We start from the raw sequence: 25769 nt of genomic DNA, 5'->3' as shown, positions 1-25769 counted from the left end.
AAAGAACGACAACAAGGTGGTGTTGCCAGGAAAACAGTGATCGAATGGCAGACTCCAGGTGGACCAAGTTGTTGGTGGTGGGGTGTCCTTGGTGAAAACTGCCCTGGGATGGAGCCAGCAGTCCCCGAAACTCAAGAAGCCAACACATCCGCCGGCTCACCATACATCTGAGCAGCTTGCACAGAACATTGGTGAGGCTGATAGGACGATAGCTATCCACATCTAATGGGTTCTTGCCAGGCTTTAGCACTGGAACCATGATGAAATGGAAATGCTGTGTGGCTAGGGCCTCCCGTCGGGTAGACCGTTCACCTGGTGCAAGTCTTTCAAATTGACGCCACTTTGGTGATTTGTGTGTCGATGGGGATGAAATGATGTTGATAAGGACAACACAACACCCAGTCCCTGAGCGGAGAAAATCTCCGACCCAGCCGGGAATCGAACCTGGGCCATTAGCTATGACATTCTGTCACGCTGACCACTCTGCTACCAGTGGCGGACGGAACGCTGATACTTTCCCACCACTGCTACAGGAATTTGCCATCGCTCCAGATGCAATTTGAAGACAGTAAGGAGGTGGCGCAGGTAATCCGCTCACGGGTGCTTAATCATTTGAGAATGGATATGCTCTGGGCCAGGGGATATATCAGTGAAGTCTGCAACGGCACTGAAAAATTCCCACTCACTGAAGGGAGCATTTTATGGCTCGGGGTGGCAAGGAGCAAAAGATGGGTGTTGTCGTTCTACCTGCTGTTTGAGGAAACAACAGACAGGTCAGTAATTCTCAAATGTAAAGGTGCGAGCATAATGCTCAGCAAGACACTCTGCGATTGCATCTGGATCAGCACACACAACTCCATGTGTGGAAGTTCCAGGTACACCTGTAGGGGTTTGATACCCATAAAGTTGTCGGAGCTTGGTCCAAACCTGGGAAGGAGTGGTTCGTGTTCCAATGGTAGAGATGTATCATTCCCAATGCTACTGCTTCCATTTTTGATGAGTAGGCAGACCTGGACGGAACTGTTTGAAGGCAATGAGGTTCTCCAGAGACTGGTGGCATTTATGACACTGGAGGACCCACTACGGTCTTAAATGGCCACAGCAATTTCTCATGACCACCAAGGCACTGACTTCCGCCGCAGGTAACCTGAGGAATAAGGGATTGCCGATTCAGCTGTGGCAACAATGGTAGTAGCGATGCTGTGGATCACTTTGTCGATGTTGCCATGCAAAGGAGATTCAGTGGTGGTGGTGGCAGTGAAAGCAGCCCAATCAGTCTTCGTAAGAGCCCGACTGAGCAAGTGTTCAGATGAGTGACGCTGGGAGAGGAACAGGAAGAGCGGAAAGTTGTCACTACAACACAAGTCATGATGAGCTTTCCAGTGGATATATGGGAGAAGGCTGGAACTGCAGATCGAGAGATCAACAACTGAGTATGTGCCATGTGCCACTGAAGTGTGTGGAGCCACATGAATAGCAAAAATATTTTGTTGACACCGACCTACATAGGGAGGAAAGATCAACACGATAAAATAAGGGAAATCAGAGCTCGTACAAAAAGATATAGGTGTTCATTCTTTCAGCGCTCTATACGAGATTGGAATAATAGAGAATTGTGAAGGTGGTTCGATAAACCCTCTGCCAGACACTTAAATGTGATTTGCAGAGTATCCATGTAGATGTAGAGTTGAGTTAGCAGGTCCTTGAAATCTTTACCACAGCCAGTAATCAGGGTTCCACCCCATAAAGTGTTATGGGCATCAAAATCACCCAAGAAGTAGAATGAAAAGGTGGGGGGGAGTTGGGAAACTAGTGCAGCCGATACATGGAGCAGCACTTCACTATCTGGAGGGAGGTAGATGTTACAGATGGTAATTTCCTGTGTTGCCCTCACCCTGACAGCCACAGCTTCTAAAGGTGTTTGAAGGGATACAGGTTCATTATAGACAAAAAAGTAAGGACATAGATACAAATGCCTCCTGACACTCTGTCACAGTCAGTACCGTTTTTGTAGTACCCCTGACAGCCACGAAGGGCAGGGGTCTGCATCGCAGGAAACCAGGTTTCCTGAAGGGCAAAGCAAAAAGCAGATCTAACACTTAAGAGTTGTAATGCAGCCAATTGCGAGAAAAAACTGCTGCAATTCCATTGGAGAATGACACTTCCCTTGCCTGGGATGGCATGAAGTGACCAAGGAAGAAGATTACGCATCAGGATCACCTGCCACCTCTGGTTGAGCGTTCACAGCCAGTACCATTGCATCCGAGGCGTCTGCGAGATCTGGGTCCTCAGGGGATGCCAGAATCTCCACCTCGTCCTCGGACACAGAACTGTTAGGTGGTGGTGGTGTGGGGGCCACCAGAGTCTCCTATTTCCTAATGGACTTCTTCTTTGTTTGTTTGCCCTCTAGCTGCTCCTTAGGTGCACACTGGGAGAGCTTCTCGGAAGTAGCTTCAGGGGCAGAGGAAGATCGTGAAGCCCATCAACCAGCAGCTAGTGGCTCCACTTGACCACAGGGGGAGGGGACCAGTGGAAGGTAGAGTCCCAAGAGACCCATTCTGAGCAAGAGAAACTGGAGAAGGCTGTTGCTTCTTCGGCTGGGAGGAGGGGACTGATATCCCTGGCGTTTGGGGGGAGGGGGGATACTCCCAAAGTAGAAGCTTTGGGAGCAACAGAAGAAGACATGCTCCCAGCCAGCAGGAGGGTGGATGAAGATGGGCGGCCCTGAGAGTCCACTGGAGTAAGCTTAGATGAGGAGTGTAACCGTGCCATGATGGGCAACAACATCGTAGCGGCAGCATATACAAGAGCATTTCAACAGGGTTCGATCTTTCGTATTTTAGTTTAGACTCGTGGTAAGTCAGCCTGCCCTGGGCCTTGTACTCCATAATTTTCTGCTCCTTTTGGAGTACTGTGCAGTCTGGTGAGCAGGGGGAGTGGTGCTCTCCAGAGCTAACACAGGTGGATGGAGATGCACAGTGAACATCCACAGTCTCTACATGTGGTGCTGGAACTGCACAGGGAAGACATGTGCCTGAATTTTCAGCACTTAAAGCATCGCATAGGGGGAGGGACGTAAGGTTTGATGTCACATTGCTATACAATAACCTTGACCTTTTCAGGTAACAAATCAACCTCAAAGGCCAAGATGAAGACACCGGTGGCAACCCTATTGTCTTTAGGCCTCCTATAGATGCATCGGACAAAGTGAATGCCCTGTTGTTCCAAATTGACACGTAGCTCATCATCGGACTGCAACAGGAGGTCACCATGCAAAATAATTTCCTGGACCATGTTGAGACTTTTATGGAGAGTCACCTAAACAGGAAAATCACCCACCTTGTCACAGGCGAGTAATGGCTGGGACTGGGTTGGGGATGCCGCCTGAATCAAAACTGACCCATTGCACATTTTGGACAGCACCCTCACTTCCCCAAACTTATCCTCCAGGTGCTCAACAAAAAACAGAGGCTTCGTTCCAGAAAGGACTTCCCATTAGTTCTCCTGCACACTAAATAATGAGGTGAATATGGCTCTCTTCATTCTGTAGCCCTATGTTTCTCCCATGGTGTTGTTAGGGAGGGAAATGATTTAGGGTCATACCTGTCAGCATTGTAATCAACCTTTCCCTTCTTAAGAGACTGCTGGGGCCATTCGGTCCCCAGCAAAAGATGACTTGGTCTGCTCCATTGCATGTCATCTGCCCTGATACCACCCATTCTGATCAGGGGCTCTCCTCACAGGTGCCACCCAGACACAGCAATGGCCATCTGGCATGATGGTCACTGCCAGGAGTCCTGATGCCCCTAGATGACGAGCATCTACTCCTTGGCATACATCGGGAGGTTGCAGCTCAGGCATCAGCTATGCGATCTTTGTGTTGTCAGGGGGCTACCACCAAATGGGTACATGACAGCCCCACCACAACAGACTGGCTACCGTGCTGAATATTGGGTGTGGAGAGGTCCAATAGTTTCATGGTGGGGAAAGAGGACAGTAGACAATGGAAGATGAGATAATGTATCCAGGTATGTGTCCTTGCCCAAATAGTTGAATGGCAGGTGGAGATCCAAAGCCATGACAATAAAAGGTGCAGTAGATCTAATCTAATTGCACTGTGGATAACTGGTGCACCACGTAAGGTGTCATTCTCCAAATGGGCTGCACTTCTGTAGAATTTGGAAAGTAGGAGGTCAGATCATAAAATAGGACCTGAACTTATTGGGCAAAAAGTGGGAGACTCCTTTTAGCCACCTCTTACAAGAGGAAGGACTACCTCGGGCCTTTACTAACCCCCGAACCCACAGGGGGAGTGGTCATGTGTGTGTGAGTTGTGTTCGTGGTTGTGTGTGTGTGTGTGTGTGTGTGTGTGTGTGTGTGTGTGTGTGTGTGCGCGCGCGCGCGTGTGTGCATGTTTGGTCTATTTTTGACAAAGGCCTTGTTGGATGAAAGCTAACTATCCGACAGTCTTTTTATTGTGCCTTTCTGCACAGCATCTATGCTATACGGTGAGAAGCAACTGTCCCTTTCGTTGTATTGATACTTTGAAATATTATGTATTTTAAAATTTGTGGTTTATACAGCTCAATAAAATTCCAATGCTTGATTCAAAACACAGAACACCCCAAGATTTTATGAAATCCCTGAAATTCTGTCAATTTTCCACATAAAATCTAATTCTCTGAGAACTCCTAGTTTTCAAAGAATTGCCACCCTGCTGTGGACCGTCTATCATGCTGGAATGGTACACACTTCTCTAAAATTTTGGGAAGATGGAGGTCAAAGCCAAATGTGAGGACCAAATAAGACGTAACCAACATAGGTGGTGTAAAACAAATTCAGAAAGCAATAATCAAATCTTGCAACTATGCTAGGTTCTGAGTAAGGAATCTGTTCTAGATACAAAGCATGAGAAATGATATAGTCTGGGAGTATGACTGCAGCACACCAAAGGAACTCTTCTTTGTGGGACATTACTCTCTTTGACAAAAAAGTGAAGCTCTCACTCCACATCAGAGCATCCTACAAAGATGGACCACAACGAGATGGGTCATTGAGATATAACAAATAGCATATTGACCCAAGAATTATGCTGCACTCTTTCACCGAAATAACGAAAGAAAAATTAGAGTGCAACTTATCTGCATAACCCCACAAATACCAGAAAATTTTTGCACCATAAAAACTATAAGTGTTAATTTCCTAGTCTGAAGTGGAGCAAGAATACCACTAGTGCTTGGAAAATTTTCATTATAAATGGTGTAGTTATTGAACCATTTTTGAATGTTGATGTTTCATTACGGTACTGATTATCATCACGCTCACAGTTCTGTTATTTTACACAACTGTGCAGGTACAGTTTTTCTCTGCGTGAAGAGTAAAATTTCGTTTTCATCAATGTGTAATCATATTAAAAAACAAATCACCTACTAACTCTGGAACTCAAACTTGAATATTCATTACAAGAATACTACATCTGTATGAGAAACTCACAAAAAGCATGGCTTGGACAAATCTGATGTGCAGTGTTTGATCTCATTGGAGAACAAACTACAAAATGCAGCTTCATCAATGAAATCCTACTGAGAGCCAAAAGCTGGTAAGTTTCTTTAATTTGAAGCTTGGGTTCCTTCCTTCACATAAGAAAAAAAGGGAAGATGGGATACATACCTCTTAACAACTAACTCATTTAAAGACATTGAAAATTTTGAAGACATTAACCATACCAAAGTCAGGATTCTGTGGGAGTATGAGTCAGTTCACAGGTTTATGCACAGAAATGGCTCCTCTATTCTATGACATCCTTCACAAGAACAAAGACTGACAAAAGATGTAAAGAGAAACTCTTCAGCTTCCAGGGGAATGTAATCCAAACATAGTTGCAGGACTTTTACCCACTACACTAGGCCAACAATACTGACCATTCACCCATCTTTTGGGACATGCTGAGCAACATTTGCCCATGAAAGCCAGAGTGCGGTAGACGAATTGGCCCAGACTGATACTGCATTAAGATCACTTCCGTACTGTCATTAAGTGAAGAAAATACCAGCTTACCGAGTGTCAGACCAGACTTATGGATGAATTCAGGACTTCCTAATGATCAGAACTCTGTTATTTTTTATGGGATGAAATCAATAGATGTAGCTAGGTAATTTGTGGGGTGGCTCAAGGGAGTGTTACAAGGCCCTTACTGTTTACAGTATATGTAAATGATCCAGCTGATAACGTTGGATGCTCTGTGAGGTTTTTTGCAGATGATGCTGTTGTCTATAGGGAGGGTGCATAATAAGAAAACTAGTGAAGTGTAGAATGACCCATAGATCAATGGTTGATACACAGAATCACAGTTGATACTGAATGAAAATATACTTAACATAACATGCGTGCCAAAGCGAAGGAATCCACTGCTGTTCAATTACGACAATGGTGAAAAATCACTACAACCATAAAATAACTGGGAGTAACCTTCTGGAGCAACCTGACGTGAAGTGTCTAAATAAAACAAATAATAGGAAAGGAATATGCAAGGCTGAGATTCACTGGAAAAACTTGAAGGAAAAGAAAGTCAATCACGAAAGAAAAGAAAGTCATTTACGAAAGAAAAGAAAATCATTCACGAAAGAAGTGGCTTACAAACAGTTGTCTGTCTGATTCTTGAGTACTGTTCATCACTCTGAGATCTGTATCAAGTAGCATTAATGGTGTCTGTATAGGAGCAATATTTTATTGACAATACTACTATGTCAAACGTTCAATATATTGACATAACTCTTGCACCATAAATACGAGGGCAGTTCAATAAGTAATGCAACACATTTTTTTTCTCGACCAATTTTGGTTGAAAAAACCGGAAATTTCTTGGGGAATATTTTCAAACATTCCCGCTTCGTCTCGTATAGTTTCACTGACTTCTGACAGGTGGCAGCGCTGTACGGAGCTGTTAAAATGGCGTCTGTAATGGATGTGCGTTGCAAACAACGGGCAGTGATCGAGTTTCTTTTGGCGGAAAACCAGGGCATCTCAGATATTCATAGGCACTTGCAGAATGTCTACGGTGATCTGGCAGTGGACAAAAGCACGGTGAGTTGTTGGGCAAAGCGTCTGTCATCATCGCCGCAAGGTCAAGCAAGACTGTCTGATCTCCCGCGTGTGGGCCGGCCGTGCACAGCTGTGACTCCTGCAATGGCGGAGCGTGCGAACACACTCGTTCGAGATGATCGACGGATCACCATCAAACAACTTAGTGCTCAACTTGACATCTCTGTTGGTAGTGCTGTCACAATTGTTCACCAGTTGGGATATTCAAAGGTTTGTTCCCGCTGGGTCCCTCGTTGTCTAACCGAACACCATAAAGAGCAAAGGAGAACCATCTGTGCGGAATTGCTTGCTCGTCATGTGGCTGAGGGTGACAATTTCTTGTCAAAGATTGTTACAGGCGATGAAACATGGGTTCATCACTTCGAACCTGAAACAAAACGGCAATCAATGGAGTGGCGCCACACCCACTCCCCTACCAAGAAAAAGTTTAAAGCCATACCCTCAGCCGGTAAAGTCATGGTTACAGTCTTCTGGGACGCTGAAGGGGTTATTCTGTTCGATGTCCTTCCCCATGGTCAAACGATCAACTCTGAAGTGTATTGTGCTACTCTTCAGAAATTGAAGAAATGACTTCAGCGTGTTCGTAGGCACAAAAATCTGAACGAACTTCTCCTTCTTCATGACAACGCAAGAGCTCACAAAACTTCAGTGGACTGTTCTTCCTCATGCACCCTACAGCCCCGATCTCGCACCGTCGGATTTCCATATGTTTGGCCCAATGAAGGACGCAATCCGTGGGAGGCACTACGCGGATGATGAAGAAGTTATTGATGCAGTACGACGTTGGCTCCGACATCGACCAGTGGAATGGTACCGTGCAGGCATACAGGCCCTCATTTCAAGGTGGCGTAAGGCCGTAGCATTGAATGGAGATTACGTTGAAAAATAGTGTTGTGTAGCTAAAAGATTGGGGAATAACCTGGTGTATTTCAATGCTGAATAAAACAACCCCTGTTTCAGAAAAAAAATGTGTTGTATTACTTATTGAACTGCCCTCGTAATTCTGTCAATATTGTCAGACTTCGGTTGGCAATGCAATTTTACATATGGGTAAGATCATGAATGCCCAACAGAAAGCATCTGTCACAATTGTATTAACAAGAAACAACAAAAAGAGGAAATGGATTGGAGAATGGCTAGTGATTTGATGCATGTTAACTTATTGAGAGAAATCAGAATCATGGATGTGGGTGAGTCTCACATCATACAACAAACGATTAATGTTTAGATGATGAGAGAAGCAACATACATTAGTGAGAGAGGCAACTATAGTCAAAGGAAGATTATAGTTTAATGTCCTGTTGACAGCATATTATTAGGGACTGAGCACAAGCTCGAATCACAAAACGATGGGGAAGCTAATCGGCCATGCCATTTTCAAAGGAGCAAATCGTAGTCGATGAGAGATTAGGAGTAAAACTGAGATTCCTGGCAACAGGCAGTTCAAAGAATTCTTGAAGTTTAATAGTGTAATATCAGCAAACGCAAATATCAAAATTGATATGGAAACCTGTGAAGCAGTTATATTTGCCCTGCAAAAATACATTCATATCTGGCTGATTTGGGAGAGGGAACCAAACAGCTAAGTCATCGGTCCCATCGGATTAGGGAAGGAAGTCGGCTGTGCCATTTCAAAGGAACCATCCTGGCATTTGCCTGAGCCGATTTAGGGAAATCACAGAAAACCTATATCAGGATGGCCGGACGCGGGATTGAACCGTCGTCCTCCCAAATGTGAGTCCAGTGTGCTAACCACTGCGCCATCTCGCTCAGTGATATATTCATGTAAGTTAACAAATATTTTTTGTGATTTTTCATATATCTACTCATCAAGCAGCAGCAGAACACACATAAAAGAAGGTTGTAACTAGGCAAGCTTTTGGAGCCTTCTTCAGGCAGAATGGTTGAAGGGGAAGGAAGAGGGGGGAAGGAAGAGGACTGGAGAGGTCTAGGAAATGGGGTACATTTTGGGGAATGTCACCCAGCACTGCAGGTCTGGGAGACTTACTGCATGGGATGAGAAGGTATTCAACAATAAAATACTAGGTTTTCAAATTACTAAAGAAATACTGAATCCTCTGGTGAACATCCTAAAGTGGTAAATTCAATGACTACCCTTGCATTGACCTATTAAAACTATTTTGTGTTGAAAGACTACTTGGAAAATTGAATCTGAGGTACAATATGAAGAGAAAACACAAACAGTGTTTGCAATCACACAGTGATGTACTGCTCAATGAGAGAGCTATGCTAGTGTTGGATGCCTTTAAATGTTACCTCACACCTGAAAAAAAGATAGATAGATAGATAGATAGAGAGAGAGAGAGAGAGAGAGAGAGAGAGAGAGAGAATACAGCTTACTGTATCAAAGACTGGTTTATGAAACTCTGTCAAAATCTTAATGGAAAATATATTGCCACATCTTTAATACTTAACCACATACACTTCTTATGTACTGAGAATATTCTGGGAGGGCCATCAACATTGTTTGTAATTTTTTTTTTTAGCATTGATTACACACTCAATATGCACTCTCAACCAGACATTGACAATATTATAGAACATGGGAAGCCTCCCGTAAAAGAGAAGAGCACAAAGAAAAGCAACTGTTTCGCCACAGAAATGGTTAGTACAAGTGAGAGCATTACAGAGATGTTCAACAAACTTCAGTGACTGGAGAGGCATTGTGCACTAGGATGCAGGGAGCGTATGTCCTAAGAAGTTGTGGCAACATTATTTTCTCCCACACACACATATATATATATAAAACAGAGATATTAGAGATCATACAGAAATTTATTGATAGTCCTCCTTTCCACCATTCAGAAATGGATGGTGGTGGTGGTGTGTTGGGGCTTATGGGCGCTCAACATCGAGGTCATCAGCGCCCTGATACACATTAAAAGGAACGAATGTGGACAGACCTAAGAAAACTAAAGCACACACTCAGACAAAGAAGGAAAATGCTACCTAAGAAAGTAAAACCTAAGGAAAGAGGAAACATAGCAACAAGAATGTCACAGGAAATTGTTATTGGCTGGCCACTTACATAAAATATGGGCAAGCTTGTCACACAGTGAGCAAATTAAAATCCTCTCCCTAAAATCTTTGTAAAAACATTTGACAGGGCACAGAACTTTAAAACTTTAACCACATTCGTCCGAGTGTTGCCTAAAAGAGATGGCAGGTCCACTGGCAAGTCAGCTGCGACCCGCTGGTCAGAAAATAAAACGCAATCCAATAAAACGTGGCGCACAGTGACCTGGACGCCGCAAGCACCACAAATTGGAGGGTCCTCTCGCCGGAGCAGGAAGCCGTGCGTCACAGGGCTGTGGCCTATTCAAAGCCGCGTGAGGAGAACCTCGTCCCGTCGATGGGGCTGAAAGTACACCACACACGTGTTGTGGGCTTGACTATACGGAGCTTATTGTCAGTAACTTCCAGCCACTCATCCTCCCACCGACGCATGACCCGTGAGCTCGACAGCGAGGTGAGTGCGTGCAAGGGGATAGCACACTGAGATACTTGTGGGGCGAGACACGCCTCCTTGGCTGCGAGATCTGCCCTTTCATTCCCAGCAATGCCAACATGCCCCGGAACCCAGCAGAAAGCTACAACCTTCCCCAGTTGCTGTAGTCGGAGGAGGGCATCCTGGATGGTCTGGACAATTTTGCCTGTCGGATACAAACGTTGCAATGAGTGAATCGGAACAGACAAGAAATTTAGGAGAGGAAGAATGTCTCATGTGCTCCAGTGCCTGCAAGATCGCAGACAATTCTGCATCAAAGACAGTAAATGTCTGAGGCAGTCGGACCTTGAGGACACGATATGGAAAAACAACTGAGCAACCAACAGAATTCCCTTGTTTCGACCCATCCGTAAAAACAGCTACATAGTTGTGGTGCTCATATAAAATGGCAGAAAATGCTGCATTAAAAACTGTGGCAGGAGTGCAATCTCTCTTGTACTGCAATAAATCTAAAATCACTCCGGGCCTCTTCAGTAACCAGGGTGGCAGGCCGTTAAAACCTTGGATTTGGGGTTGTACAGACTCCACACCGAGGGACTCTAGCACACGTTGCACACGGATCCCAAACGGCAACGTAGCCCGGGGACGGCGGGAAAAAAGGCGGTCCAGAGGTGGATGGGCAACAAGATGGTGAGCAGGCGATCTGGGAGCTGCAAGAAACTTACAGCCGTGAACGCACAAAAGCTCCATAAAACTGTAGGAGACGCGCCCTGTCCGCGCCCCAAGACCTGTGGCTGAGGCACTTGAGGATGTTCAGTGCCTTTAGCGTTCTGGCTTTCAAGTCATGTAGGTGTGGCAGCCATGACAACCTGTAGTCAAAAATTAGGCCCAGAAACCGCACTGAGTCTCTAAAATGTAGGACGGTATCCCCCATATGCAAGGCAGGCAAAGTAAAAAGATGACAAAAACGATTAAAATGAACACAAACACACTTATCGGCACAAAACTGAAAACCCGTCTTCGCAGCCCACTCCTCTAACCGCCGCACTGTTAGCTGCAACTGATGGCTCACGGTTGCAACACTGGAGGAGGAACAGAAAACAGCAAAGTCGTCCACTAATAGGGAGCACTGTACTGGACTCCTCACTGTAGACGTTATACTGTTGATGGCTATGGCAAAGAGGGTAACGCTTAAAACACTGCCCTGGGGGACACCGTTCTCTTGCTCAAAGCGATCAGACAGTGTGTTACCAACGCGGGTCCGAAAAAACCGCTGAGACAGGAAAGACCGAATGAAAATCGGGAGGCGGCCACGAAAGCCCCATTGATGCATTTGTGCAAGAATACAGTGTCTCCAAGTAGTATCATATGCCTTACTGATATCAAAGAAGATACCGATACAGTGATGCTGACGGAGAAAGCCTGCTGAATAGCCGCCTCTAGGAGGGTCAGGTTGTCGACCGTGGACCGAAATTTTCGGAATCCACACTGAAAGCGGCTAAGAAGCTGTCTGGTCTCTAACAGCCAGACCAGACGCCGGTTAACCATCCATTCCAGGGTCTTTCCGACACAGCTTGTCAAGGCGATACTACGATAACTACCGGGACATGTGCGGTCCTTTCCTGGTTTGAGGAGAGGGATGAGAATTGCCTCCCTCCACGAGGTGGGAAACATTCCTGTCTGCCATATGAGATTAAAACATTCGAGGAGGATTTCCTTTGACGCCGCTGGCAGATGTTGAAGCATGGAGTACCGGATGCGGTCGTAACCTGGTGCAGTGTCAGAAGTCTCAGTAAAGTGCCGATTCAAGTTCCCACATGGAGAAAGGGGAATTGTAGGCCTCAAAACTGTTCGACCTAAAGTCCAAGGTCGCTCTTTCGACAGTCGCACGGTAGCGACGAAACGCTGGATCCTGATCTGCAGTGGCAGTACTTTGTGCAAAATGCTCTGCCAGCGTCTGAGCAATGGCTCTGGGTGTCGTTTGGAGGCATCCCTGGTTCAGGACAGCAGCTATTGGTAAACGGCTATGTTTACCGGAAATCCTCTGGATGGCTTCCCATACTCTTGTGGAACAAGTTGAACAGTTGATGGAGTCCAGGAACTCCTGCCATGACCTTTTATTGCTCTCTTTAATGACACGGCGTGCCCTGGCTCTCGCGATTCGAAAGGCGGTAAGATTGACCGCTGTTGAGCGGCATTTAAATCGGCGAAGAGCCGCATGCCTGTCCCGGATGGCTGAACGGCACTCTTCTGTCCACCAAGGCACAAGGCGCCGCTTAAGAGTGCCAGAAGACTGTGGTATGGACAGGTCAGCAGCATGATGGACCACAAGCGTGATGTGATCCACCCATTCCTGTACGTTATTGTGGCGGTCAAAGACAGCCAACCGACTGAACAGTGGCCAGTTAGCCCTGCCAATCATCCACGATGGTGGCCGCTGCTCCAGCGATACACCATCCAGGAGATGAATGCGGATAGGGAAGTGATCGCTGGAATGAAGGTCGTCAATGACCTCCCAGTGAACAGAGTCGGTGAGGGTTGGAGAGCAGAAAGATAGGTCAATGGCTGAGAATGACCCTGTAGCAGTAGAGAAATGAGTCGGAGTACCTGTGTTGAGGATGCACAACACTTGAGATGTTAGGAGGCTCTCCAAAATTCGACCCTGAGCGCAAAGAGAAGTGGAGCCCCACAGGACATGATGGGCATTGAAGTCTCTCAGGAGGAGAAATGGGCGGTGGAGTTGGTCGATAAGATCTGTGAGAGCGTCTAAGGTCATTGCATCCAGAGGGGGTAAATAAAGGGAGCAAACGGTAAGCCTCCGAGGTGAATGAATTTAACTGCAACTGCTTGCAGGTCAGTATCCAGGGGGAGAGCAGAGGAGTGGTGGTCATTATTGACAAACACAGCGACTCCGCCTTTGGCCCTTTCTCCAGTCAGGTCATCTTTGCGATATGACGTATAGCCCCTTAGTACAGGAGCATTAGATGGTTTTAAATGCGTTTCCTGTAAACACAAGCACAGGGGGCGTTACCGTGCTAGGAGGTTCAGTTCCTCCACATGTGCCCGGAATCCATTCATGTTCCTCTGTATAATGGGAGCCATCTATCAGGGTGGGAGTACCTTCATTCTCACTTTCTGTTGGGGAGGAGATCCCACAACAGGTGGAGGCTCAGTTTTGGGGCGAGATGATTGCTCCAGTCTGACATCAACCTCCATTGCCTCAGAAGAGGAGTCGAGAGAGATGTCAGAGAGAATGACATCCACATCAGGAGACTGTATAACTGCAGTCTCCTTTAGTGGGCGAGTCTTCACCTTTGTCTTTGGCTTCGATGTTCTGGCCTGAGGTGGTATTGGAGCCAAAACCTCAGAAGCAGTAGGGGGTGTAGCAGCACTGGGCAGTGCACAAGACTGGACCCAGGAAGGGGCAGGAAGTTCCACGATGTCAGCTACCACAGCCCGGTCAGAAGGCCGGGGGGGAGCAGCAGGCTTCACAGGAACGGCAGCAGCATACGTACATTGACAAGCGCAGGTGCTAGTGCTGACAGTAGCAACCTCCATTTGTGTAGCGGCATCGGTTTTCAAGACTGGTTGTTTGAGAACGGAAGAAAAGGAAGCAGCGAACGTGGGCGGCTGCATGGACTTGTAGATTTTCTTCGCCTCACCATACGGGATGCGTTTTGTAGTTTTTAGTTCCTGGATCTTCCGTTCCTCAAGGAAAACTCTGCATTCCCTACTCCACACAGGGTGATCCCCAGAGCAGTTGACACACTTGGGAGGAGAGGAGCAACCAACTCCCTCATGGGCGGCTTTACCACAATTCCCGCAAGTGGCTTCCCCTCTACAGCCGAGAGTAGTGTGTCCAAAGTGTTGGCATTTAAAACACCGCATGGGGTTGGGGTAATAAGGCCGTACACTGAGATGTAGGAAACCTGCCTTCACATGCTCTGGCAATTTGGTAGTGTTAAATGTAAGGATAAATGAGTCAGTCTTTATGAGAGCACCATCCATCCGTTTCATAATGTGTTGCACGTCGACAATTCCTTCCCGGGACCATTCAGCCTTCAGTTCGTCTTGGGGAATGTCAATGAGATCTCTGCAAGTCACAACACCCTTGCTGTAGTTCAAGGTGTTGTGAAATCCAATCTCTATCGCAAACTCCCCAAGAAGGTTCTTCTGAAGATTCTGGACTTGCTGGAAGCTAGATGTTTCAACCAACAAGGTGCCATTTCGCAAGCGCTTTACAGATTTTAATGTGCCAGCAATACCTTTTAAGCCCTTCTGTATATAAAATGGCGAAACTTTTTCAAAACTCCCATCTTTTCTTTTAATTATGAGAAACACATTCTGCGAAGCAGTTTGCATTCTGTTACGAGTAACTGAATCAGGAGGATTGGCTACACGAGCCCTCTTGTTGGATTGGGTGTTGGAACCCACCAGCAGTCCACCCTTTCCGCTGGCAGGAGAAGAATAAAAGTTCGAGGGTTCCATCTCGGTCCCACGAGCAGCTAGGGAACTGGAAGTCCACCTAGACAGAGCCCCGCGTGCCTAGGTAAGCCTTATACAACTGGGGCGCGGCAGGTGCCCCAGAGGTTGCCCGCTTGCGACTGTTCCACCCCAACAGCCATGCATCTTATAGGCGCGCAGCACACCGTAAGATTGAGGGGTTTTTATAGAGGTTTACCTTCCTCGCAATCCAGGCGGTCAAGCCAAGATTATCATTCCCCACAGCACACAACATTCCACCGCCGCGCCATGCGGTGGTCGCTGAAGCATGTCCGGGGGTTACGGTGACAGGAGACTGGTGGCGCTGACCAGTCCCCAGCTCAGGACCCCGGGGTCGCCAAGCCCGTACTCAGCAAATGAATGCTCATCGGAAATGGAATAGTAGAACAGGGAGAATGATAGTGGCACCATAAGTTAGCTTGTCAGACATAGATGGTACATGAATACTACAGTAGACTATTAAGGGACAAAAAGAATCATATATATAAAAGGGCTGTGATGTTAGTTGTTGGAGGAGAAGGAAAGCTGACACTCTACGCAATTCTGAAGTTTTAAACTTTGTCCAAGAAAACGTCAAAGAGGGTTAGTGATTCATAGTCAACTAAGAGGTGGGATGGCTACAGAATTAATGATTTATATGTTAGCTACTGTTTGCAATCTCACAGTGATGTACTGCTCAGTGAGAGAACTATGCTAGTGTTGGATGCCTTTAAATGTTACCTCACACCTGAAAGAAAGAATACAGCTACTCTATTAAAGACTGAGCTAGTTGTTACACCTGAAGGTACGATTTCAAATGCTATAACGTGGTTCCCAACAGTCAATAAAGCACACTGAATTTCTTCTGGACTTATTGCAGCACAGGCCCATGTTAATATGGCATGCCACGTCTTTGGAACTCACCATTTGCTTGTAAACATGTGGACTAGTTTGTGCTTCTCAAATGTTTGAGTCAGTGCACTCCAAACGTCATGCCAAGTAGATCTCTTGTTATTTGTGTGGAATTGGCTGGCACATTGGTACCATATCGGTTTCTGGGTGTCCAATGGGAAGTCTTTCATTAAATGCAGCAGTGTATCTGTTAAGAGTGGCAGATATTACTGGCTATTTAGAGTTCCACCCCAAAATAGGGAGCAACACTTAAATTCTCAAAAATCCTGCACCACAAACTAATAGGCCAGGATAATTGTTTATTTCATTCAGTTAGTGCAGTTTTCACTTGACAATTAGTACAAACTGTGGAGCTTTATCTGCTCAATGCCATGTAACTTTGCTGAGTCTGCAGACAAACTGTACAGAATTTTGAAAGTCATTGCCATGCAATTGTTGACAGTACCAAATATAGAAAGAACGATGTGCATTGGAATGCAGTACACACAGATAACTCCTTTTGTTAATCCCGCTTGCAAATTTGCGCTGTCTCTTAGTGACATGCCGATTGTGTATTGAATGCAGTTGCACCACGAAACAGTGTATTTTGTGCAGCCAAGTAAAAAATCAGACACTTTCCCTGGCAATGCAAGAAGCAGAGAAAAGTTGATCAAGCAATAATAGCCAGGTGGCAGTTCATCAAGGAGAGTATGCTGATATTGCATTATAATGGACGCACCACTGAGCCATTTCTTTACACCATAGTGAGGCTGGGCAGCCCAAGATGCCAAATTACGCACAACTTGAAACACCTGATTTCTCTATGTACAGGCTGCAGTGATGTTATGAGTTGAATTGAAAAAAAACAGCACAGTAGCATAACAAGGGTGGGTCACTCCCATATAAACATTGTTCATTGTTCAGTGGAAATAACTTAGTCTGCAGCCAACCAGCTTGGAGCAGGGACCTCTACTGGTCTACAATCTGCGCATCAGCTGCTTACAAGATTCTATGGAACAAGGAGTTCCTCCAAGCCGAGTCCAATGGAAAGTACTTAGGTGCCTTTAATCAGTGGAACTCTTGGTGGCCTATGTTACGGGCCCAGATGTGTGGCTGTTCTTCTGCCATCAGAGGGGCGTGCTGTCTCCCCAGGTTCCCGTGGGCAGACTCCACTGCTGCTAGCTGCTCTCCTGTTCAGAGGCTGCAGCATGACTCAGCTCATCTCCGGTATCTTCGCAAAGGGCAACTGGCTGCTGCTGGCAGCATAGCTGATGTCAGGATTTGTCTCACCACCTCAACAGCCTTGTGCCACCCCTGTCGTCAATGCAACACACACACACACACACACACACACACACACACACACACACACACACACACACACACACACACACACACACACAGACCATAGATTTGCTCTGATGCATTTCTGGTGGGCTGTATGCTGCTACTGTCCTGCTGCCATAGGCAACCTGGAATGGCATCACATCATTTGTGTATTGTTGAACAATAAATGTTTGGTTCTTTAATGCTATTTTACTAATCAAACATCCACTTACCAAGCCACTACTCAACCATGTCCTGGGGTGGTGGTCCAACAGCATCTACCTCGACCTGTTCTCAACTGCTACTCAATATAATTCCCGCCCCTCGGGTGTTACAATGATGTTAAAATTTTAGTTAAGTTTCTCACATAAGTTGCTGCTCTTTTTCATTGGTACATTTTATTTTTCACATTTCTAGCTTCTTGAATTTTCTTAATGTTTACAGGGATAGAACATGAGGGTCTAGCATGATTAGGGTACGTTTCAGCACGTTACCGCATCACTGCCCTCCTAACAGTTGGATACATTCACCAGCAACAAAAACCATTTCTACTTTATCGACTATCATATCCATTATGGACGTGTGGATAACTTCATAAGCTAGTTATCTGACTGTGGAAACAGCAGAGCACAAACTGATTGGCTTCAAACTTACAGTTAATCTCACAAACTGCACCCGAGTTATGTTTCTGTTTACTTTTGGTAGGGTAAAGCAGAAGTTTTTAAGATCTCGTCTCATGATGCTGCAACAATGGTTTACAGTGCTGCCATCCTGTTGCTACTTGAGTGACTTTCATAAATTCTGTTGAAGTCCTCTTCAAAGGCTCTAAGCCACAGGAAGGTAGACAGAGAGAGAGAGAGAGAGAGAGAGAGAGAGAGAGAGAGAGAGAGAGAGAGAGAGAGAACTAGTAGTTTGGTGTCACAATCTGGTATTAAAAATTACTTGCACAGGTCATAACATCTGCCAAATTGTCAGCTATAATCAAGTGAAAACTGCACCTCGATACATTTTCTAGTTCTGGCTATATTACGTAAGGCCTGATTTATTCAACCTGTACATGAAGAAAAAGAGTAACTGTGAGCATTTTTGTTTTCGTTTTCCTGGCTGAAAACTAGGTTAAATTGTGTACTTTCATTCTTTTTTGTTATATCAGCCTACAGAAACTTATAGTGATCAAAGACTATCACTCCATATTTGTCCTAACAGCCAGTAACACTGGCCAAGTCATTACAGCCACTAAAACATTATAAATGCAATTTATCTTAAGAAATGTTACTTCTGTTTCATGTACAAAAGTTGTGTGGAATTTTTACAGTAACTTAAACTTTGTAATTAAATGTAATTATTATATTAATATAATAGAGGGAAACATGCGAAAGCTTGAATTTTGTGTGTATGTTTGTGTTTGTTAGTGTGTCTTTTGACCTGCCAGCGCTTTCGTTTGGTAAGTCACATCATCTTTGTTTTTTGATAAATGTAATCATTATGCTTTACAGGAAAATTAAGTTGTATTCAGCACCTTGGTAACATCAGCTTGTATTTGGCATGTTGCTTGTGTACAACCTAAAATGGAAGAATATAATATTTTGACTCCATATCCCCCATTTTTGAGACAACCACCCCTAAAATTTGTGATGCGCAATCAACTAAAAATTGCTGAGGTCAACAGCGAATTGAAAACTGATCATTTTTCATTGTCATACATGGGGCCCACAAATGTATTTTTTCCGAGAAATTGCAGAAACAAACTTTTACAACAGCCACTTATGCAACTGCAGGCAAACCTTTTTCAACAAGTGTCATTGGCATAGCGAGCATAGCATACGGTTGGAGAGTATAGAACCTCTGTTCGGTTCCCAAATGCATTCTGCATTTTATTTTTCATATTTTTTTTCTGTATCGGGGTTAATACTAAGGGAAGTAAAAGAATAAGGAATAATAACAAGATAGCAAATCAATTTCTCAAATGACTTGGTTTTGTAAAGAATTAAAATCTTAATCCTCGCAATAGCTCTTTCACTCAATCTGCTACATGTCCTCACTTTCCTTCAAACAACTACATGGACACCTAGAATATGCCATATAAACAGTCGAAGCAAATATACTTGCAGCACCAAGAACATCTAATGAATCCAATCTTTACACAACTGTAGCATCTCTTAGAAGAATTCAGTGGAAAGCTGAAAGCTTATAATCTATTTTGCTATGAATTGTTATTGAATCCTGTGATTGTGCAATTCCCACTGGGTTTTGAAAGCACAATGCAATTCTTAAGTCTTGAAATAAAATTTTTAACTTGGCGATTAAAAATAAGCATCACACAGTGGGCAAACAGGTGGAATGAAGATCACAGGATTGTTTCACAAAACATATTTTATTCTGCTGATATACAATAAACATTTACTATGAGTACACTCATAGTTCACACCAGATGGAGGACAACTCTTCCCAATTGATATACAGTATGTTCTGTGGTCCCTCTTGACAAATTTGTAGCAGTCTTACTTTGAATTAATTTAATCCAATGTGGACAAAAATTTTAATTCTTTACTAATCCAAATAATTTTAGAGATGTATTTGTCTAACTTATTATTGCTTAGTGAATTTCTTACCCTATTAATCCGGTTATTTTTAGATACTTCAACACTGGGGTATGGAAAAAGGACGTACAGAACGCATTTGGGAACCTAACATTGGTTCTCTCCTCTCCAGTCAGATGCCTTGCTCACTACGCCAGTGCCATTATCATTGAACAGAGTTTACGTTATGTATACATCTATCGTAAAAGCTTCTTTCCTTGTATCTTGGAAAGTATGCATTTGCTAACACCAAATGATGAAGAAATCTGCTTGGTTTTCAATTATCTATCAATCCCATCAATTTAGAGTTGATTATGTGTCATGAATATTACGAGTGGCTTTTTACCTTAGAGTCTTTCATTTTAAGTTAAAAGTAATCTGCTAAATACGAGTTAAATCAGTTGGGTGTACCTAAGGCCTACGGTACATTTTTGTTAGACCCGTAGACAGTTTATTTAACCAATGTATTTGTATACATTACTACTTGTTCTAGTGAATTCTGTGGCGAAAATACGGTTCACACTTAGTCTGTCATGGGCATATTAACAAAATGAACTTTTATTATCCTTAATATACCACTGGTAATGTGCCCAACATGACAGCTGTATGCATATATCTGTTAATATACGGAGAAGGGAAGAATACCATGAACATGATTATTATGTGTTCTTTGGTCAGATTAATGGCCGAAGTGCCTCAGATGTCCAGTGGAGCAATTATCACTAACAAGGAAAAGCAGTTTTTCCTTTCACAAACTTTACATGGACAATGGATTTCTATTTGCTCTATCTTTGCTGTTTTAGTACTTTGCATTTGTAGCATAAATTGTTGGGATAATCAAAACCAAATTTTTAGTATAAATGAAAGGGAAGAAAGGAACAACACTACAGATGAAGGAAATCCACTAGAACAGGTTTGTATAGGTAATGCAAGAAGGCCTACTTATCTCTCATGATCAGAAAATAATAATAATAATAATAATAATAATAATAATAATAATAATGCATAACTTTTACTAAGCACCTTGCCAACACAACCAAATTATCTGTTTCTAACCTAGTCTACAGGAGAGTGGAGGGGGAGAGTTCTATCATGCTCTACTCAAACTCAGGACCCTGTAGTAAAGTCAAGATAGCTAAAGACAACAGAAGAAAATGGGGGAAGGGGGTTACAGGATCCAAAACACAGTTATTTGGAACAATTAAAATGCAAAGTCACTAGAGAATGTTATCAATTTCTATCAACTAGCTACAGCTGAAATGGTTTGGATACAACCAATGAATTTCAAAAGATTCCTTGTGAAGGTAAGTGCAGAAGGCAAGAAAGAGCAAAGGCAACCAAAAATGATATAGTAAAATGGAATATTAGAAGCACTGAAGGAGAGAAGGCTGCCACTGCCTTGTTATTGCAAGGAGATCAGAACTAAAATTTTAATTCTTTACTAATCCAAGTTATTTGAGAAATAGACATTCCTCACACACATTATACCATTGGGTTGATGAATACTGGATTAAATATGTGCATGATTAGAATGGGAAGCCAAATAATTACATCTACTGGGATCAATGTGGGGGACACCAGTGTATCTATGACCACTTTTCTGTGATCTGTTATAAAAATAAAGAGCATAACATTTTTATAACTATCACTGCAGTTCCTACATTTAATAATTTATACTCATCTGAAACTGCACTTCCCAGGAATTTTATAAAATGTAACAAAGTTACTTTCCAAACAAAGATGATTTCTAGTCTCACAATTGAAAGAAAATTTTCTATTACAGCTTCTAGAAGTTAGCTTAAAACTATTGTAGTGCCAAAGAGGAAAAGAACTCTCATATATCTCACTAGTGCCTTGTTGTTCCTTGTATCTATAAATTTACAATATGCTCCTCATACTGTAGTAAAACTGAAACAGAGAATTACTGTAATAATTTTACAATTTATTCAATATTAAAATCTGAGAAATTTACACCACATGTTATGCATACTCTCTGGTGAGCTGAGCCACCAGATGGCCTGTCAGTAACACTCAAACTTAAGAACTCCTCTTCAGAGAAGCTGTTTCTACCAGTCAGCCAGATGCCTGTTGCTCTAAAATGAGACACTACATTAGCAGGTGTAAATACCTTTCTGTAAGCTTTGCCAAAGTTTTCTGCAATAATAGATATTCATATAACAGCATGCAAGGCTTCTTCTTCTTCTGCTCCTCCTCTCTCTCTTTTTTTTTTTGATCAAGTCTACCGCAATATGCTATCATCACCAAGACTTTCTTCTCAAAGCTGGGCAGAATGTGACAAATAAAATGACTTAAATAATAAAGGAACTTTTCAGATTTGGATCAACCACTTCCACTGAGCCTGGAGTAGAAGAGCCTTTCAACCTGTTGGGCTTAGAATGAACCCTCCAAAAGTTTTTCATGGGTGGAACATAATTTCCAACTATGCGAATACCACAAATGATGGTCATATCTAGCTGCCCCCCCCCCCTACCAATGTCACACACATCACTTGCTTGGTTCTCTCCAAGCAACCACTTTCACAAGAATGTGAACCATTGAAATGCATGGTTCATCAATGTTGTACATGAGCTCTCAGAAGGGAATTTCCTTTCCTCCATAACTTCACACTATTTGCCAAAGAATAGATTTAAAAAAATAGTAGCTCTTGCAAGATTTATTGCTTGTGATTTTGCTTACACTAAGAGCAGATTCGTTTCACTTCATGAAGTCTGTGTATCGCTGCTCAGCAGCTTGAGTGTTTATTTCAGAGGATGTGGGATAAACTACTTTGGCCATTTCAAAAGCAGGTTTCCTAACTTCTTTACTTGATAGCCCACAGTGCATTTTGCTAGAATGTAAGGAAACTATTCAAGCTGAAGTTTTGCCATTCATCTACATACTTTTGGCCGTTTTGATTATTGCAGCTGTGTCACGTACTGACCTCTTGTTATCCTCCTCACTTCGTGGCATCTGAAGACAAAAGTTTTAAATCCTAGTTTTATGTACATCTTCATTTACAATTGAGAGAAACTGAAATAACTAGTCGTCCATAGATTTATTAGTGTGACACTGCAAAACTAAATAATGCGGACAGTGATGGAACCATGATTTAGTATTTTAGACCTCATCAGATATTTTGGCTGTGACTTCTTATCAACTGAAAGTTTATTTTTAATGACCTACAATTGCTGTCACAGGTATGCACTGCCTCAACAATTTTTACACGGTACTTGTACTTACACCTATGGCACTGAGTACAGTCTGATATAGGCAGGATAAAGATATTTACAATGACACGCAAATATGATTGTAACGACATCAAATTCCTGGACTACTTAAAAGTACAATATATGAATAAACAATACATTTCTAAATTGAGTGGTACACACTGGAAAAATTTATAGTGCTTACTTAAGAAAAAAAATGCAGAAGACAGAAAATTTTGATTTACCAGTGTGAAAACATGTAAAATCCTCCATCTCTCTTAACTGATGTCAAATTCCCTCCAAATGTGAACTGCCCCAATGTTTATAGTACTGTCAACCAATGAGTATTTAAAAAATGATAAATTTTTTCCTCAAATAATGATGGTCGCCCATATACCATTCTACAGTTCGGACGAAAGTACTCTTCTGTGATATGTAATTTCAGAAGCCGTCTACCGAAAAATAAAAGATGTTTGTTATCAATGTTAAGTTCTAATGGCCACATTTAAAATGCTTCCTGTGTAGATATTAGTATCTTTAACTGTTAGAATTTCTCTCGGTAAGACCTCTTTCACCCAGTAAAACATACATGGGATATGAAAACGCTTAGTATGTAGCAACACCGCACTCAAATTTGTAACACCGGCATTTATGATGATTTAATTAAGCGAGCACGAGAGCGATCTGTTGTATTATAAATAAACAGACGATTAAAAAAGTTGGTCTTCAATTTCAGTTTGTATGCAATTCAGAAAACTGTAAAAGCCGCTAAAGCTACCATTTACACTACGCCATAATCTATATCAACTACTTACTTCTAATACATGAAGTTAACACAAATAACGTAATTATACGTCAGATATAAAACACAAAATAATATCCACATTTACAACGTTTTCAAACAATGTAACAAATGAATACACATCTGATATGTGTTTAATCTTAGTCAAAGATTGTAGCCGCAACGGTGCAGTCACCATGGGTAATAACTCCAGAAGGTTACCTGCGCATACTGTAAGTTTGCGCATGTATTAGAATGCACAAAAGTAATTGCAGCGTTGGAGCAATATTAATCAAATTTTTGAGCATAGATTTTCATGCACGCAAAACAAATAGGAAGGTGTGGACCGACGAGCACCACCAATGAGTCACGTTAAACATATTTGAAACAACTATTATTGAAATATATAGGGGTCGCATATATCCGTGGAAAGTTACGGTCGAGGAATACGAAGATCGATATAAGAAGCAGCTACTCATAACTCTTTAATATAGAAAATAAGAGCAGTTGACCCTAGGTCAAACATAGAACTGTAATAGTTAGAAAACATCGTCGTGGACTTAACTGAAATGTTTATTTCTACCTACTTTGCGCTTGGAAATTTAATTGACATGTTCCACATACACGATGATCTCCTCAGCACGGATCTATGGAACGAAAAACTAATCTAATCTAATCTCACTCATTAAGTGGACAGAATAAGGGAATGCTAGTATACTTTCACTCAGTTCTGTCCTATGGCATAATCATTTCTGACACTGTAGCTAAACTAAAGTAAGTTTTTATTGTAAATAAGAGTACAGTCAATATTTTATGCTAAGTTGATAACGGTAGGCCTACATATTGCAGCAGTGCGTCAGAAACAAAGGGATTCTTACCCTTGTATGTCAATATTAGTAGTAATAGTAGCAGTAATAGTAGTTTTTTCATCCGTAGATCACTTTTGCTAGGATATCGGACGTGTCTTGGTATTACAATTTAAGAACAACAAAAATAACACAATGCATATGTACAGACATTTAGATACTTACAGGCGGGATCGTTTCTACTTTTAGGCAAGCCTAGCGCGGCAAAATTTTAGTGGTGGCAAAGGGAAGAAAAATGAATTTTAAATCAAATTACGAAAAAACTGAAGAATTGAGGAAGAAATGAAAAGGAGAAAGAATTAATACACTAAACTGTTTTCAAAAACATATGGAACAATTACTAAATAAGTCTGTGGAGTCTTGTACTGCAAGGAAACAAGGGAGAGGATGTCGTTGTCGGTGGCTGGTATCCTCTTTCTACAATACGAATGCACACATGGATGAATATGGTTCTTTATTCACGTTAGCTGGAAACATTTACTTAACTTGAATAGAGTCCATGTTTTATGGTACAAGCTCATCAGTAATAGTCTTCTTGCAGACTGATGTAATGTCAATATCAGTAATCTTGCCATTACAAACTTTAGTTTCTTACTGCTGGTAAAGTACAATTCTGGTTGAGATAAACTAGTCCCACTACAGTCACTAAGCTGGTCTCTATGTACTGTTGTAGCCTGTGTCGAACTAAATGCGCTCTGCAAGTAAGCTGACAGATGCCAAACTGCATGACTGAATGAGACTCTCCAGTCAGCGGCGGTGGCCTAAATACATGCTGTCGAGAGAGCGTTGGCGGCATATTGCTTATGGGCGTGTCTCTGGCCTCTCTCATGACAGGCACGCTTGATCCGGCGCCTACGAACCGATCTTCGAGCTTCGTGCTTCAGCTTTGCCGATCAGTGTGCTGGCGACAGCTTACACCAGTGCTGGAGATGCGAACGAAAATGGGGGTGGGGTAGACAGGAAGCTGGATGTGGAGAGGAGCAGGGAGCCATAGCTGTGGAGGATGGCGTACTCCCGGCTGTGCCCCGCCATCTTGCTTGTGAGAACAGTGGAACGTCCTTCCAAAAA

At 43.0% G+C, this 25769-nt stretch overlaps 1 protein-coding gene across 2 annotated transcripts in view; it reads right to left on the bottom strand.

The window, feature by feature from the left end:
• The window catches only part of LOC126457811 (leucine-rich repeat-containing protein 1-like), a 147466-nt gene extending 123488 nt beyond the window's left edge, over nt 1–23978 (bottom strand). Inside the window, exons 1-2 of one of the 2 annotated variants that reach the window (XM_050094426.1) lie at nt 23870–23960; nt 15977–16151 (exon numbers count right to left, since the gene is read on the bottom strand). In XM_050094426.1, the coding sequence (XP_049950383.1) occupies nt 15977–15979 (3 nt within the window). In that variant the 5' untranslated portion in view covers nt 15980–16151; nt 23870–23960. Of the gene's footprint in view, nt 1–15976; nt 16152–23869 lie in introns of both variants that reach the window. The other variant, XM_050094427.1, reaches the window with a different exon arrangement.
• Between the last annotated feature and the right edge of the window lie 1791 nt (nt 23979–25769).

This window comes from Schistocerca serialis, chromosome 2 (assembly GCF_023864345.2).
Source record: "Schistocerca serialis cubense isolate TAMUIC-IGC-003099 chromosome 2, iqSchSeri2.2, whole genome shotgun sequence".
In the NCBI taxonomy this organism is placed as follows: domain Eukaryota; kingdom Metazoa; phylum Arthropoda; class Insecta; order Orthoptera; family Acrididae; genus Schistocerca; species Schistocerca serialis.
The sequence above is the reverse complement of the archived record's forward strand: the minus strand, read 5'-3'. Positions and strand labels throughout refer to the sequence as shown.